The 18,357-nt window shown below is 35.7% G+C and overlaps 1 protein-coding gene across 2 annotated transcripts in view; it reads left to right on the top strand.

Moving 5' to 3' along the window:
• The window catches only part of LOC107660794 (vascular endothelial growth factor A-like), a 23,841-nt gene extending 5,675 nt beyond the window's left edge, over nucleotides 1-18,166 (top strand). The window contains exons 2-9 of one of the 2 annotated variants that reach the window (XM_016450211.1): nucleotides 3,351-3,393; nucleotides 4,840-5,036; nucleotides 6,221-6,294; nucleotides 10,373-10,405; nucleotides 12,041-12,121; nucleotides 14,001-14,135; nucleotides 14,991-15,053; nucleotides 16,122-18,166. In XM_016450211.1, the coding sequence (XP_016305697.1) occupies nucleotides 3,351-3,393; nucleotides 4,840-5,036; nucleotides 6,221-6,294; nucleotides 10,373-10,405; nucleotides 12,041-12,121; nucleotides 14,001-14,135; nucleotides 14,991-15,053; nucleotides 16,122-16,143 (648 nt within the window). In that variant the 3' untranslated portion in view covers nucleotides 16,144-18,166. Of the gene's footprint in view, nucleotides 1-3,350; nucleotides 3,394-4,839; nucleotides 5,037-6,220; nucleotides 6,295-10,372; nucleotides 10,406-12,040; nucleotides 12,122-14,000; nucleotides 14,199-14,990; nucleotides 15,054-16,121 lie in introns of both variants that reach the window. The other variant, XM_016450212.1, reaches the window with a different exon arrangement.
• The last annotated feature ends 191 nt before the right edge of the window (nucleotides 18,167-18,357 follow it).

Genomic DNA, 18,357 nt, shown 5'->3' on the forward strand with positions numbered 1-18,357 from the left:
AAAGACCAAGTGGTGAACCTGCAAGCGCTGCCCCCGGAGGAGGCAGACCCAGCCCTGGCTTTGCTCTGTCCCGTCCGAGTATTAAGGTGCTAAGTAGACCGGACACAAAGCTTCAGGACCTCAGACCAGCTCTTTGTTTGTTACGGAGGCCGGCAGAAGGGGAATGCCGTCTCTAAGCAGAGGTCGATTTCGTATGGTAACCCTCGTTCCCTGAAGGAGGGAATGGAGATGTCACGTCCCGTCGCCACAGTTGCTGTACCACTGCTGAGCGGCCAGGTCGCCGGCTCGGCTCCTCAGCGAAAAGCTGGTATGCATTGCACCTGCTGCCTTCATACGTAACCGAGACGTTCTTTTAACACATTGTAGTTTGTACACATCTTCACACAATAAACTGAATATTTTATGACCTTAGGATAATTTCTTTTTGAATCGCTCTTCTTTCCACAGTCAGTCTTGTTTTGTCTTCACACAAGCATCATTGTGCAATTAATGCCAAACTCGGTTAACCTGCCTTAAAATCCAGTTCCTGATGTTGGTGAAACTCATGTAATCTGTAGTTTGTGAGGTGACATCAAACATTCATCAGATCCCCATAATTTCTCTTTATACTTGCGGTCCTTGGGTTGCCATATATTCCAAGGATCAATACACTTAAAGGGTTACTCCACCCCAAAATGAAAATTTTGTCATTAATCACTTACCCTCATGTCGTTCCAAACCCGTAAAAGCTCCGTTCGTCCTCGGAACACAATTTAAGATATTTTGGATGACAACCGGGAGGCTTGTCAGGGCTCCAAACTGCGACTAAAATGGTTGCATTTGCGACCAAATATATTTATTTGTGAGTGAAAATAGTCCATCTGCCATCAGTGGTTCAATCTGAATTTCAAAGCGTAAATAAACATAGAAAATGTATCCGTGTGGTGCGGCTGACACAGACAAGTAGAACAGTATACGCAGTTTGCGTTCAGTGGATATAATCCAAAATGGCGCTACGGTGACTCGGAGGAGACGCATTGTTGAATAAAGTCGTTATTTTTGTTTTCTTTGCGTACAAAAAGTATTCTCGTTGCTATATATAATTCAGATTGAACCACTGATGGCAGATGGACTATTTTGACGATGTCTTTCATACTTTTCTGGACCTTGACAGTGCAATTTACTATGCAGTCTATGGGACAGTCAAAAGCCTCCCGGTTTTCATCCAAAATATCTTAAATTGTGTTCCGAAGACGAACGAAGCTTTTACGGGTTTGAAACTATCGTCAAAATAGTCCATCTGCCATCAGTGGTTCAATCTGAATTTCAAAGCGTAAATAAACATAGAAAATGTATCCGTGTGGTGCGGCTGACACAGACAAGTAGAACAGTATACGCAGTTTGCGTTCAGTGGATATAATCCAAAATGGCGCTACGGTGACTCGGAGGAGACGCATTGTTGAATAAAGTCGTTATTTTTGTTTTCTTTGCGTACAAAAAGTATTCTCGTTGCTATATATAATTCAGATTGAACCACTGATGGCAGATGGACTATTTTGACGATGTCTTTCATACTTTTCTGGACCTTGACAGTGTAATTTACTTGGCAGTCAATGGGACAGTCACACGCCTCCCAGTTTTCATCCAAAATATCTTAAATTGTGTTCCGAAGATGAACAAAGCTTTTACGGGTTTGGAACGACATGGGGGTAAGTGATTAATGACAACATTTTCATTTTGGGGTGGAGTAACCCTTTAAAGTGAAGATAGCAAAACATAGCACATAATAAAAAGAGGTATTTTCATTATTCTTTGTCGACAGATAAACATTTTGCCGCTGTGGTACGTTAGAAAACTAGCCCAAAAAAACTTTTCCACAGCTTCATTTTCAAAATAGGCCAATTGTGCGGAAAAACCACGACCCTGGCAACACTGGCAGTCGGTGATGTCTAGAATTTTCTGTTTGCAATCCAGCATGTGCAGTGCAGTCCAGAAATCTGAGACCACAAATGAAAATGCACCTATTTGCTTTTTTTTTTCCTAATAATATCAGCATAATAATGTTCGATTAGTGACATAGAAATACAAAGTAAAAAAAAATGTATGTCTGAGATTAAGTTAATTTGAAGTAAATTAAACGGATTACTAAAGTATGTTTTAGATAATATTATCTCAGTCTTTCTACTTGAGAGTTTCACGTTCTGTTCAACGTGTTTCTTGTCGTTTATTTGTAATCCTTTGTGAAATTTACTAGCAATTTTTGAATAAATTTTTTTTCCAAATAACAAAATCCTACACCAATTTTTTTCAGTGAGGTGCGGAATCGTAAATATTTTTCTTAATTTTACGTCATAATTTTTCTATAGTTTTGATGCTTGAACATCCTAAAACGTTGTTTATTTTCAGGTTTAAAAGAAAAAACTTCCAGATTTTCCATGTGGTCGCAGATCAGCTATAGCAGTGCCTGATACCTGCTGTTCAGATTGAAAACCTCAGCTCTTAATGCTTAATGTCCATTCACAGATGCCAAACTGACCCACGGGCTGCAGGTGGAGTGGGATTGTGGGAGAATGAGGCAGCTGAGCTGATGATTGGTGCTCAAACTCAATTGAGCCATGATGCAGCCAAATCCAGCCAACTGCTGCAAAAAAAACCTGGAAGCACTGTAATTGTCAGTGTGTGTGCATTTCAGAGAGAGAAAAGTGAATGTTAATGTGTGTGTGTGTGTGTGTGTGTGTGCCAGTCACCATGCCAGCTCTGAGCTGGCTGCTGTATTTCACAACGGCACCGAGGCAGGAGGTAGATGAAGAATTGACTGACTCAACCCTCATATTGCAACATGCAATCTGCGGACGCCTGCCTGCGTGCAATGATCTGCCTGTTTTCTGATAAATATTGCGTTTAATTGCATTAAAACTTTATTTGATGCCATCGTTTCAGAATAAATGCACACAAACACTCACGTTGTGAGGGTATAAACTGAATGTGCTGGCCTATTTCAGCGTAAAATCACCTTTTGTAAAATCACCAAGCAATTGTCACACATTAGAAAAACCAGCCAGACATGGTGCAAGGAAGCAGTGTATGTGTGTGTTTGCGCTGCAGTGCAAAGTCTGCTTTCTTCCTCAGCGGTGACCTTGTTCCAGTGCGCGGATCTTGCCGTATGAGGGGCGTGTTTGTGTGAATGTGTGCTAACATCCACCTTTATGCTGCTCTGGCACAAATAAACACTAGAAAATCATTATAAGTAAAGGTTTTCAGCATTATTTTGACTGGAATCAGCTCTTCATGGCACCATATCGAGTGTGCTCTTTTGTTATTGTCTCTGCTGTATGTTGCGTCTGACACTTTGTCTGTTTCCTTTCCTCTAGTCAGACCATTGGATGCCAACAGAGAGCCACAAATCTGGAGAAGGTAGTGAGCCTAGCTTTCTTTTGTTGTCTTATTCTCATAGGTGTACTACTAATTTAGTGTGGTTATATAATAAAACAGAGTTTACTAAAATGAATCATTCTGGTCCTCAGTGCTCATGACAAAAAAACCTCTTTGGCAGATACTGTGTCATTGCATTGCACCCATAAAGGCCACCTACAGTACACAGTACACCTACAGTTTCTTTTGTTTTAAAGAAATTAATATTTTAATTCAGCAGGGGTTCATTAAATTAATCAAAAGTGACAGTAAAGATATTTACAAAAGGTTTCTGCATTAAATAAAAGAAATCGAAAGAAAAATACTGAAAAAATATCATAGTTTCCACAAATATATTAAACAGCACAGCTGTTTTTAACATTGATAATAATAAGAAATATTTCTTGTGCAGCAAATCAGCATATTAGAATGAATTCTGAAGGAAATGTGACATTGAAGACAGGAGAAAATTCAGCTTTGCATCACCTTATAAATTACATTTTAAAATATATTCAAATAGAAACAGTTATTTTAAATTAGAATCATATTTCACAATATTACTGTTGTTATCTTAGCGACTTTTGAATGGTAGAGTGTGAACCTGGTTTTAAATTATTGTTTATTTGATTGGAAGTTCACTGAAAGAATCTAAATAATAATGTTACACTTTAATTGAAATGCTTTATAATATTTTATTTTACAATATGTTATATTGTATAAATCGATGTTTTGGAGAGTAAATAAATAAATAAAGGGTTTTTTATGTTACATTAAAGGTGCTTGAGATCAGTGCATTTTATATGATAGTTTCTTTAAAGTATCAGTACATTGGTACTTAATATTTAAAGGGGTCATATGATGCTGCTAAAAAGAACATTATTTGGTGTATTTGGTGTAATGAAAGTTCTGGGTTAAATACAAATTACACGCTATAAACAGCATCTGTGACATGCTGTCAATTACCACAAAAATAATTGAAATACTTTAGTTTGTAACAGCAAGGAAATCTTCATTTACAGTGCACACACTTTACATTTAATGGTGTTGCACCAAGATAAATGTTAAATAGATATTTTTAAAGTACAGCCACAAGACTTGAACATTATACATGTTCACATGAGACTGGTGTGTCATGATAGGAACAGATTGTTTACACTGAGAAAAATCAAGCAACAGGAATTCTGTTGATAACACATCTACACAAAACGGATATTGCGTCAATAATTTAGATCCTTGCATCAATATTTATGTGTATATGTGATGTATGTGCATGTATAATGTTGTTTTCATTTAATGATGAGGCAGGTTGTCTAATTAGCCTTCCAGAATGCGTTAATGTAAACAGAGTTTTTACAAAAGCATGTCACAGATTCTGTGTCGAACCTGGAACTTTCCATAAAGAGTGAAGAGTTTTCTTGTTCAGTGTTATTCATATATTCTCTCTCTCAGTGGTGAAGTGGTTAGATGTGTATCAAAGAAGTGGATGTCATCCCAGAGAGACGCTGGTGGAAGTTTGGCGGGAGTTTCCGTGGGAGACACATCATCTCTTCCTGCCGTCGTGTGTAACGCTGCGCCGCTGTGGAGGGTGCTGCTCCGATGAGGTGCTGGAGTGTGTGCCGTCTCAAACACACACACTTGTCATGGAGGTACACACACACACACACCAATGCACCTAATGCAGAGTTCACACAGGTGCAGTTCCTCACATTAACTGTGCAAACATTTGACATCCAGTATCTTTTTATCTTCATTTTGAACAGTATATCTTTTACTTTAACCTTTATAACCCAACAAAGTTGTTTTTGTGAAATGTTTTGCTTGAAAAAACATGCTTGAGCTACTGTATACAGTATGTCTTTAAAATAAATGCTATTTGTTTTGATATTTTGTTGTCTAATGCAATGGCATTCATACATTCTTAATTGTGGCTGCATTGTCCAAATACTTTTTAGGGACCTCTGTATATCATTGCATACACAATTGTTCAAAAGTTTGTGGTTGGTGAGATTTTTCTAATGTTTTTGAAGTCTCTTATGTTCACCAAGGCTGCATTTATTTATCAAAAATACAGTACAAACAGTAATATTCTGAAATATTATTACAATTTAAAATAACTATGAATATAATATAATTTAATATATATATATAAAAATGTATATACAATTATTCCTGTGATGTAAAGCTGAATTTCCTGCAGCCATTACTCCAGGCTTTAGTGTCACATGATCCTTCAGAAAATGCTGATTTGCTGCTCAAGAAACTTCTTATTATTATCAATGTTAAAAACAGTTGTACTGCTTATTATTTAAAAGTATTGTCTTACTGACACCAAACTTTTGAAAGGTTAATGTACAGTAAAATGCTCTTCATTTCATCCCTCACAGAAACACTCAGAAACCTTTCACACATACATTTACTATTTTACATTCACATGCTTAATGTGGTGATATGCAACACTCACATGCTTGTATACATACATCAAAAATTAAAGATTTTTAGGGGCAAAGTACTTCCACACACAAATATACCCCGTATAATGCAAGATCTCAAACCTCACAGCTTAGAATGGTGAATAAAACATCCAGAAACACACACACACAGAGGACACACAGCATGAGTTAGTCATACATATTCAGTGTGGCTAGATGGAGTCTCTAGTGTAATGGATCAGGTTGGATCCTGGTCACGTACTATATAGAGAGATTGAGGGATAAAAGATGGAGTCATTACTATGCAGAACAGACTGTGCATCTGTGTATGTGTGTGTGTGTGTGTGTGTGTGTGTGTGTGTGCATTTTCACTCTGACTCCTGCTCTGTTGAACTCTACAGCTCATGAGGACCTCATACATGAAGCATGAACTTGTGCAGCTGCCTTTTATTGAACATAACCAGTGTGAGTGCAGGTGAGATACATGCTCACACACACACACACACACACACACACACACAAACCTAGCAATGTCAGTAAGGTCAGCATACCATAGACTTATATTGTTTTAATATAAAGCTAATTATTATGACTTGCAGACTAACCCAAACCCTAAGGGGGAGTACACATGACATGCTCTCATGCTTAAAAAATTCTAGAAGTAGCACATTGAAATGGAATGGTAAAAGTTGAACTGCTTTTAATATGATGCACCATCTTAAAATCGCTTAAAATCAAACACTGAAAAACTCTGATGCAACATCGAAGACCAATGCATCTGAGCAAAAATTTTAAAACTGCAAGGAACATGAGAACATGTTCTGAGTGAACGGCACCTAAACCCTAACTAAACAAAATAATTTTGCATTTGTAGAATAATATAAAATAAATTATATGTACAACAAAATCCTAATAATTACTAAAAACAGATCATTATAAAAACCTGAAAACTTCAGAAAAAATTATTTGAAATTGTTAGGGTTGTGTCTGGTTTTGACATCAAAACATACACAAACATGCTGAGTAAGCAAAGGTTTTTATACACTACTGTTCAACAGTTTGGGATCAGTACACTGTTTTTTTAATATATATAAATTAATGCTTTTATTTAGTAAGGGTGCATTAACTTGATGCATTAAGGATTCAATAAAGAGACAGTAAAAACTTTTTATTGTTATAAAAAATGTATGTACTGAAAAAATAATTGTTTTAAGTATGTTTTAAGTATATATGTTTTAAGTATTATTAAGCAGTACAACTGTTTTCAACATTGATAACAATTAAAAATGTTTCTTGAGCAGCAAATCAGAATATTTAAATGATTTCTGAAGGATAATGTGACACTGAAGACAGGAGTAATGATACTGAAAATTCTCATTTTAAAATATATTCACATAGAAACCCATTGTTTTAAAATGTAATAACATCATCATCATTATCATTATTATTATTATTATTTGTTTTGATTAAATAAATGCAGATACTTCTTTCAAAAACATTTTAGAAAATTTTACTGACCCCAAGCTTTGAACAGTAGTGAAACATGGAGCGAAACTGTTAATTGTCAAAAATCATTGTTTGATAAAAGAGCACAGTTTACATGACCTTATTCATTGTCAGGAATATTTAATATATTTATGAACCATTTTACCCTTAAAAAACAGTCAGAAAGAAGGTTTTGTCACATTTTGCCAACTTGTGGGGGGAATTTCGTCCCCTAGGAATATCTAAGTAAACCCCCCCCCCCACACACACACACACACACCAATCCAAAGCCTATCTGACATTCAGATCACCCCTCACACACACACAAATGCACTTCCACCCTGTTTGTCACATGGGGAATGACCCCATCTCCCCACGGACTACTTTCTGAACCCAGTCACAGAAAGTCGTCACCCCTGAAACACTTTTCTGTTGGCGCGTAGCCGAGCTGTCAACATCAGCTCTTTATCGGGTCATTGTGAGGTTCTCCTCAAAAGGCTTTTCAGAGGCTGTGGGGTTCGGATTAAGGCCAGGGGTGGAGCAGAGCGTTCGGTAAGAGTATTTACATGCACTCGCCTCTCTGTCCTCTCTTTGTAATACTGATCTGCACCGTACAAACTAAACTCACCACTGTTGACCAACCCTGAGTTACTTAAACACCCACGCTAACCACACAGGCAACCAGCCAACATTATTAACTGCGTCCAGTCTGGTTGTTCCACAAAGGCTCACGTTATCATGCAATAAAACATTTATCTTACTCATAATGTTTACACTCTCACATGCTAGGACCATTATCTTATGAAAAATATATATGCACAATTAAATACTACTAGCATTTACACAATTCTGATCTACATTATCTCATGTGGAAGTATGCAGAATATTAAATACAAATGTTGATGTTGTGGATGGTTGTTATGTGGTTGCCTAAGCATTTTGGATGGATACCAGGATGTTCTGGGTGGTTGCTTATTGGTCCAAGTCATATCTTAAAGGAGTAGTTCACCCGAAAATGAACATTTGCTGAAAATGTACTTATCGTCAGGTCAACCAAGATGTAGATTCATTTGTTTCTTCATCGCAACAGATTTGGAGAAATTGAGCATTACATCACTTGCTCACCAATGGATCCTCTGCAGTGAGTGAGTGCCATCAGAATGAGAGTCCAAACATGTCCGTGTATATGTAAATTGCTTTCATTCGTTTTTTGATTTAATATTGAAAACAGAAACATGAGAAAATGGCTCCTTTTTCATTTTTTTTCTTCAAAAAATAACAAAAGAATTCGCCTTTATTTTTTTACGTTCATGTGTAGAAAATGGATAAACAGTTTGAATATTTGATTTCCACATGTGGGCCAAATGCTGCTGTCATCACATCTTCTTCAGTTCTGTGCAACAGAATAATAGTCCTCTGCTGCTATAGTTAAAGAATTTATTCCGACTACATTTCATCTCTTTCTCATCAAACAACCAGACTAACAAATGGCTTGACAAATGTACTGGAGCAGACAGGGCTTACTTATGTGTAGACATTGATTCTCTGGCAAATATTAATTTTTGGAAAAAAAAAAACTGGGGCCCATTTTCTCATGTTTCTGTTTTCAATATTAAATAAAAAAATAAAAATAAAACAATGAATGCAACTACATGGACCCAAACAGCTGATTAAAAAAATCACAATAATCCACAAGTAATCCACACTTTCGGTTTCTTGCACAAACCGATCGTTTTGTTTCTTAGGACATCAATGTGTCATCACGAGCCGCAGGGTTTAATTTGGATTTGTCTGTGCATGTTTTTTTTACTCTCATAGATTTTGTTACCATTGCCATGCATTATACGACTGATAAACTGCAACGGCTGGTCTTAAAAATCATAATTTGTGTTCTACTGAAGAAACAAAGTCACCTACATCTTGGATGCCCTGGGGGTAAGCAGATAAACATCAAATTTTCATTTTTGGGTGAACTATCCCTTTAACGTCTTGTGAAGTGAAACGCTGTGTTTATAAGAAACAGATCCATCAAAGATCCTTCTTAACTTTAAACTGTTGCTTCTGGCCAAAATACCAGTCCATAATCCATAACACTTCCTCTAGTGAAAAAGTCCATCCCTTGTTGTCCTTTCATATTAAAATCCACTGACATATTTGTTTAGAACAGATTTGGACTGTTTTCACTTGTAAACGGTGCTTGATGTGTGAATATTTATCTCTTGATTCAGACAAGATTACTTTTTCACTGGAAAAACGATATTATGAATAAAGGACTTGTATTTTAGTTGGAAGCAACAGTTTGAAGTTAAAAACTTATTAATGATGGAGTTGTTTCTTACAAACACCCACCAAATCTGTTCCAATGAAGAAACAAACTCATCTTCATCTTGGATGGCCTGAGGGTGAGAAAAATTTCAGCAAATTTTAATTTATGGGTGAACTATTCATTTAACTTCTCTTGAAAAATTGATAAAATCACTAAAGCAAAGAACAAAACTTGCACTGTCAAGTTTTGGGTGTTATTACATATTTGTGTTGTTATGGTTAATAGAAGGCACTAATTTAAATATGTATCAAGCAGCAGGTCACTGTGCACCAATCAGTAGTGACTGCATGAACATATCCAGATGTTTTGCTTCATAATAATTAACTAATAATATGACTTAATAAATTGCAAAACCTTTTGTAAGGTAATCTTATTACTCACCCGATTCAATGTGATTTTATGACTCATTTGCACCACAGTGGCAGATATTGTTCTAGTGTTCTGTAACTAGATATTGTTCTCATTGTAAGAGCTTAAAATAAATTGATTAATGTATGTATCTAGTTTTGTTGCTTTGCGTTGCACCACTTGCACTCAGGGTGGAAATAATTGATGCTCCCTTTTTTTTAAATTCAGCATCGCAAAACGTTAAGTCCTAAAGTTGAATACTTATCGTTAGGGGTTTATTTAAAATGATGAAATATGAGCAAAAATAACAGTACTTGAATATCCCTGTGTGTATGCTATGGTAATGTTTGATCTTTCTTTTAATTGTTTTGTTTTTACGGTCTTTTCCCTACAGGCTAAAAGCAAATCTTTATGCAGAGCCAACCAGGTAAATTGTTTATTTGTGTGTGTGTGTGTGTGTGTGTGTGTGTGTGTGTGTGTGTGTGTGTGTGCACTGCACACACACACACACACACACATTAACTCCATGGAGATGGTTGCATGCTGAGTTAATTGTGTGTGAAAGGCAGAAGTGATCCATTCTGTTCTGCTATGATACGCTGACCCTAATGTTAAAGAGAACAGCTACTGATTTTTCCAAATGTCTCTTTCATAGTCCTGTTCAAGATCCTCTAGACGAAAAACACAAATCTGATTGCTTAGAAAAGTAATTGCACACTTCTCCTGTGAGTCACACAATTTGAGGCATCATTTATGTCTCTTGCACAAACTGTGTGGGATGAAGTTTCATATTTAGTATCAAACAACTATAATTATATACTTTTATACCACTATTTTTGGCAGTTTCATTTCAAGATTGAGCCACATTCAAGTGTGTATCCTAACATCAATATTTGCTAATTAAAACCAATAGTGGTATTAGAAATGTGATGAAAGCAGGCAATAATTAATTATAAATGTGTTTAAGTGGGACGTAATGTATGAACTTGGTCCTGATTTTACAAGTAGTTCTCCCCCTTATTGCCAATGGACAGCCAGTCTGTTCATTTAAAGTGAATTTTTCTGGAAAAAGATCATTTAAAAAAGAATAAAAGTAAAAAAAAAAAAAAAAAAAAGATTGGCATGGGACAAACTAAAGAAGTTGTTAAAATTCCCTGTGAGTTCATCCCAGTAGAATATGTTTATGTAGACAAAGATACCTATAGTAATGCCTGGTGTACATTGGACAATCAGAAATTTAGGATGACCGTCTATCAAAGTATGCTTGCTGCTACGACCTACATCTACTGACTAGCCAATAAAAATGCAACATGAAAGGACATACTGATTAACGCGACATGCTATGGAGGCGAAAAGAGCTAAAAGGAATATCAGTATGTGGGATTTCAAAAGGAATTTATTGTCCTCCCCTGCCACCTTATCTTGCTCTATTTGTTTACCACTAGTGCATGCTGATGACATTTTATTCTTCTATACTAACTTGCATCATAGCTTACGATTTGATATGTGTCATCATCGCACAGTCTATATACATATTGTACCCAAGTATAATAGATCTATGTCGTACAGTGTGGTTTGTAATAATCTAATAAGACTGCTGAAGTCGCACAGTCTGTAGAGGGCATAAAACATTTTTAATTTGCAAAAAAGGTGTCTCTGACTTCTAAAAGACTCAATCAGTTGCTCTGGTGTATGTGTGTGAGTGTGTGTGTGTGTTTGTGTCCAGCTGGCATGTGTCTTGCACTGTTGGAAGGGAGTCAGAACCTAGAACCCTCCTTTGTTGGGAAACGGAACAGAACATTAATTTTATTGCTTAATTAGGCCACTGGCCCCTGAGGAGCCTCAGAGAGACCAGGGCTAAAGGATCACGAGAATTAAGACTTGATAAAGTCATCTCAAGTCTCTCCGAATTAAATTTCTGAATTAAATATGTAAAATGCAGTTTAATACTTTTTATGTTGACATACAATATTTGTGGAAACACATTTTAGAGTCATGATGGTTTACTTTATTTATCTATTTTTATTGGTTTATATTTATTAAATTTTGTAATTTTTTTTAGGCAAGGCCCACAGACAACAAGAAAAGGCAGAAAGCGACAAAGGGGGAAACCAAAATTAAAGAAACACATAGGAAAAAAGCCGTAAGTTCATAATTTCTTATTAGAAAAAAATAGTGATGTTACACAAAAATTATTTTCTTAATCAGAATTTTCTTCTTGATTTCCAGTAAAAACATCTGAATGTTCTTAAAACAAGATAAATGTACTTGAGAAGCTAAATTGTGTAAAATATTAGGACGTCTTCAGAAAATATATCCTAAATTAAGTTCATTAACCTCAGTGACAAAATGCAATGAGGTTTATGCTTAAAACAAGGGTAAAAAATTAAATTGATGTTGTACTCAATTTTGCTCAAATTAATCTTATTTTAAGGCTGTTTGCATATTTTTACTGGAAAAAAGAAAAAATACAGATTAATATATATATATATATATATATATATATATATATATATAAAGATCTACTTCAGTATGGAATGATTGCCATATTCATTTACCACATTGGTACATTTTGGTACCTTTTTGCCATTGTAGAAATTACTGTTGATGGACATTTAATAGATGCAGTTTAGCAAGATGCATAATAATTCAACTTTGCGTTGCCTTCATTTATTTAGTACCATCAATATTATTAAAGATTAAAACCTATTTTGAAGCAACAGTGTACATGAATCCCATGGATGAGTTTCTGGTCAACGAGAGCTGAATATTTTCTTCGAAATCCCTCTTTTTTCATAAGTGCCGTGTTGCATGTTTATGCATGCAACATTGACTTCTACTCAGACAACAATTAATTAATTCTGGTCAGGGAAAGAATTGAACAGTTCCTCTCCTTCCTTTTCTACTTTCGCTTTTTCGTCATTGGTTTTTGGTGAGGGCAAGTGGAGGCCGCTTCTTTTGAACCGTCTTTTCCTCCCTGCTATCCATCATCTACTCCTCCATGGATAGAGTCAGTGGCAAGTGTGAAATCAGGATAATTTGGCAGCCAGAATGTCCCTCCCTTTTCCTCTGCCTCCCCTCCACTGGCTCTATCAGCCTCTCAATCCACTTCCACACAAAGATTGATTTTCTTCCTTAATTAACTCTCAGCCGTACACTTCTCTCCAGTTTTGGTTTGGTTAAAATAAAGGGGAGAGGGAAAAAAACAGCCCCATCAGCCCACCATCCCATCAGAGATATCACAAATGAGTCATCAAAGAACTGGCGGCCACAGACACTATCCAGAGTATATCTGTGGTGCCGTCCAAAAAGAAGATCAGGGCTGGTGCATGATCAGAATGCATTATGGGTCTTTTAGTGCTTGCTACTGAATTTAATTTCAAGTCTAATGTGGAGATGCAGGCTTGGGTCTGGTTTTGCAAAGTTAATGATTGCAAGGACCGACGTGCTCTTTGTCCATTCAGCAGTTTTACATAATTCTCTTGGAGCTGGATTTGTCAGAATCAGTATTATAATTAGAATTGTGTTACTCAATTACTTGGAGGCTTTTCTTACTATTCTTATTTTCTTACTATTCTTACGTCTTGCTATTTTAAAATTCCTCGTAACTTTAGGACCTCTTCACAGTTTTCACAACTTTAAACTGAACTCAAAGAATAGTTTACCAACAAAATTACATTTTGTCATAATTTACTTATTTTCAGCCTTTAAGAATTTATTTTATGTTTACTGCATGCTCAGAAAAAAGGTACAAAAGCCGTCTGGGGTGGTACCTTTTCAAAATGTTCACCTTTGTACAGTATTTACCCTTAAAGGTGCACATTAGTACCTTAAAGGTACATAGTACCCAAATAGTACATATTGATGCCTTTTGAAAGCTATTGTACCTTTTCTAAGTTTAACACAAAATAAATAATAACAAAATGTTTATATTTGGTCCAAATGTTCCTTTAAGGCATGTGAAGGTCATGCACTCTTTATTTCACACCAACAGCTGATTTTCTGTCTTCTGGTGCCAACAGGACTCTCGTGCCAACTACACCTCCTCCCCCTCCCACTCTACCACCTAGCTCCGCCCCTCCACCACCTGTCAGAGAGGCGTGTCCGCCGTGCCCCACCCGCAGGATGACATCACAGCCCCCTTCTTGTGAATGCAGGTGCAGTTTGAGGGAGATGAGCTGTACAAAGAGAGGGAAGACACTTAACCAGCACAGCTGCCGGTAAACACACAAACACACACACACACACACACACACACACACACACATACAGTATACAATTTATTCAAATGTAGCTCATTGTACTAAAAATAGACTCTTACACACAATGGCATGCCCTCCATTTGGGAGTTTATTGCACAAGGAAGTGTTTCTCCATCAGTGACCCGAAAAGAAAAGTAAAAGCAGAAAAGAAAAATAATTTGATATCATTTTTAGCCTGTGTTTGTTAGGTTTAAGGTTATCTCTGCTAGCGAAATCCAAGTTAACAATATATATATATATATATATATATATATATATCTTTTTATCCCCACAGTTTTATCTTTCTTTTCTAGGAAAATTAATTAAAAATATTGATTGACTTTTTCTGCACTTATATCTACATTTTTAATAAAGTCAAATTCTGTTTAAAATGAGAATGCCAAGCCATTTCTTTGGGACTTTAAATTATATAATGAATTATTATAAATTAATACTTTTATTCAGCAAGAATGCATTAAATTGATCAAAAGTGTTTGTTAGGTTTAAGGTTATCTCTATGCTTTTTATCTATGATTTTTTTATACAATCAAATTCTGTTTAGAATGAGAATGTCAACAAATGGTAATGATAACAAAATTACCAGTTTTCACAAAAAATATTAAGCAGCACAACTGTTTTTAACATTGATAATGATAAGAAATGTTTTTTTGAGCAGCAAATCAGCATATTAGAATGATTTCTGAAGGACTGGAGTAATGGCTGCTGAAAATTCAGCTTTACCATCACAGGAATAAATTACATTTTAATAAGGTGCAGTTTGAGGGAGATGAGCTGTACAAAGAGAGGGAAGACACTTAACCAGCACAGCTGCCGGTAAACACACAAACACACACACACACACACACACACACACACACATACAGTATACAATTTATTCAAATGTAGCTCATTGTACTAAAAATAGACTCTTACACACAATGGCATGCCCTCCATTTGGGAGTTTATTGCACAAGGAAGTGTTTCTCCATCAGTGACCCGAAAAGAAAAGTAAAAGCAGAAAAGAAAAATAATTTGATATCATTTTTAGCCTGTGTTTGTTAGGTTTAAGGTTATCTCTGCTAGCGAAATCCAAGTTAACAATATATATATATATATATATATATATATATATCTTTTTATCCCCACAGTTTTATCTTTCTTTTCTAGGAAAATTAATTAAAAATATTGATTGACTTTTTCTGCACTTATATCTACATTTTTAATAAAGTCAAATTCTGTTTAAAATGAGAATGCCAAGCCATTTCTTTGGGACTTTAAATTATATAATGAATTATTATAAATTAAAACTTTTATTCAGCAAGAATGCATTAAATTGATCAAAAGTGTTTGTTAGGTTTAAGGTTATCTCTATGCTTTTTATCTATGATTTTTTTATACAATCAAATTCTGTTTAGAATGAGAATGTCAACAAATGGTAATGATAACAAAATTACCAGTTTTCACAAAAAATATTAAGCAGCACAACTGTTTTTAACATTGATAATGATAAGAAATGTTTTTTTGAGCAGCAAATCAGCATATTAGAATGATTTCTGAAGGACTGGAGTAATGGCTGCTGAAAATTCAGCTTTACCATCACAGGAATAAATTACATTTTAATATAATACAATAGAAAACAGTTATTTTAAATTGCAATAATATTAAATTGAAATAATATCACTGTTTTTACTGTATTTTTGATCAAATAAATGCAACCTTGGTGAACATAGACTTCATTCAAAAACATTTTAAAATGTTACCAGTCCTAAACTTTTGAAAGGTAGTTTACGTATTTTAATGCATTATCATTGTGGTTACAATTGTTTATGAAAGGCTTCAAGTAAAGTGTTGCTCAGTATTTTTAACATGAGTAATCTCTTTCCTCTTCTCATTCTCTTTCAGATGTGAAACCCAAAGCGAATAGTGAAATCAAACCACCCGTATAATCCACCGATCAAACTTTGCACAGCTTTGAGGAGGTCAAAGGTTTGCTTATTCTTTTGTCATGGACTCTGAAGTTTGGGTCTCACCCAGAAAGAGGGTTTGCGTTCGGGAACAAACCACAAACCCACCCCCTGGCCCATCTGGCTATGTCCCCCACACCATTATGGCAGTATTAGATCCATATACATTCCTTCTGTACTGTTTATCCATGTCTGTGCCGTATGTACGGATTCGGAATATCATCAGATCCTATTGTTGAAGCTTTTTGCCATTATGATCCAAACTTCAGACCACCTTTAACCATTTGACACTGTATTATGGACATTCAGTGGGTCAAGCGTATCGCTGGAATATGTAGTGCTCTAAAAGTAAACCATAGAGTTCTCACTGAGCTTTATCCAAAACCAATTTTGGGATTTTGTTCAGCTTCAATGGATCCTCATATAGGCACGGACACTCAGCTAGTGTGACGCTAAGGATGACGAGTGTGCGCTGAGAACTTTCAAAGGGAAAACTGAATAAGGAAGGCGTCTTTTTTCTACCAAACTACTTAAAGTGGAGAGTTCTTGATGGGATGGATGTTGACAGACCTTCAATGTTGAGAGAACTCAAGTGTTTCACTACACAAACAGAATATCTCATCCTGAGAACATCCACGACGTCTCCTCTGACCCTCCGCATGTGATAAATGGATGGATGGGTCAATTAGACGGATCGACGGGTGTCTGTGTGGTCTGAATTGTGCATAATAAGGATCTGTGCATCTATCCTAATTTATTCCTGGCCTCTATAAGTCCATAATGTAGCTTCACAGACTGTATCAATGAGTCTTTTTGTGTTTGTTTGATTTGCTTTTTGTTCGGTTCCTTCCTTAGGGAATTGTAAGCTTTTCCCACTGGCTAGCCAGTGAGAGGAATGCCAATCATATAGAAACCTGGCTATATTCCATTGGTGCTCACCAAACACACGTGTTCTCTCTCCCACACCCCCGATCACACTCATTTTTCGTCTCTTTCTTTATCCCTTTTCACTTTTTCGTCTGTCTCTTTTTTTGTATTCTTTCTCCCTCACACACACACACACACACACACACACACACAGTCATGCGTACACATACAAATGCAGGCAGGTAAATATAAGCTTTTCTGTGTTGATACTGAAAGAAGAGTTTATTTTATCTATCTTATTCGTTTTGTAAAGAATACTATGTTATTGTAGGCTATTTTGTTTTAAAGAATGTTTCTTTTGTGTATCTCTGTTAATCCAACCTTCAGAGTCAGGCTGGGTGTGAATTTGACTAAAGAAGCTCGGAGAAAGTCTTCAGGAAAAGGGAAATGCCCGTTCTGTGTGTGTTAAGTCAGTCTTAATCATCTCACAGGGTTGGGACTATGATGTATTTATTTTTTATATTGAGATGCATTTTGTATTATGCTTTGCATAATGTTTCTTTTGGGACATTTAATCTGCTGCAACTGATGATTCGAGAATATTCAGTATTTTTGGCTGATTTCTTCGGAGTCATACAGCTCAGATAATGTAGCTGTCAGTCAATGTTGAGGATTGTTAGTTTCCATCGATATCAGAGGCTGCGAACATGAAAGAATCACTTCTTTTTTTTAATGGTGGTCATTTAACCAAACACTTCTTTCCACCATACATGTAGCATTATTGAATGAAATAGGATTTTCAAGAGCAAGGCTGACCTCACTTTAAGTGATTTCTCAGATTATTTGTTTAGTCATTATCTGCAATAATGTAAATTATTAGGATCCCTCAGCACCCTTTCACTCTCCAGACTACCCAGATATAAGATATCCATGTGTTATCAGCATTCCCGAGCTACTGATCTTTGTTAAAGTCAACATGAAATGTCATTTGCAACCCATTTTACCTCTGTATATGATGTATTTTTAGTTAAACTAGTCTTCAGTGAGAAAAATGCGACTCTGGACCACAAAACCAGTCTTAAATTGCACGGGTATATTTTTAGCAATAACCAAAAATACATTGTATGGTACCATAATAATAAAAATATTAAATTTTACTTTTATGCCAAAAATCATTAGGATATTAAGTAAAGATCATGTTCCTTGAATATATTTTGTAAATTTCCTACTGTAAATATATTAACTTAATTTTTGATTAGTAATATGCATTGCCAAGAACTTCATTTGGACAACTTTAAAGGCGATTT

The sequence above is a fragment of the Sinocyclocheilus anshuiensis genome, unplaced genomic scaffold (genome assembly GCF_001515605.1).
Source record: "Sinocyclocheilus anshuiensis isolate Anshui unplaced genomic scaffold, SAMN03320099.WGS_v1.1 scaffold1289, whole genome shotgun sequence".
NCBI lineage: Eukaryota > Metazoa > Chordata > Actinopteri > Cypriniformes > Cyprinidae > Sinocyclocheilus > Sinocyclocheilus anshuiensis.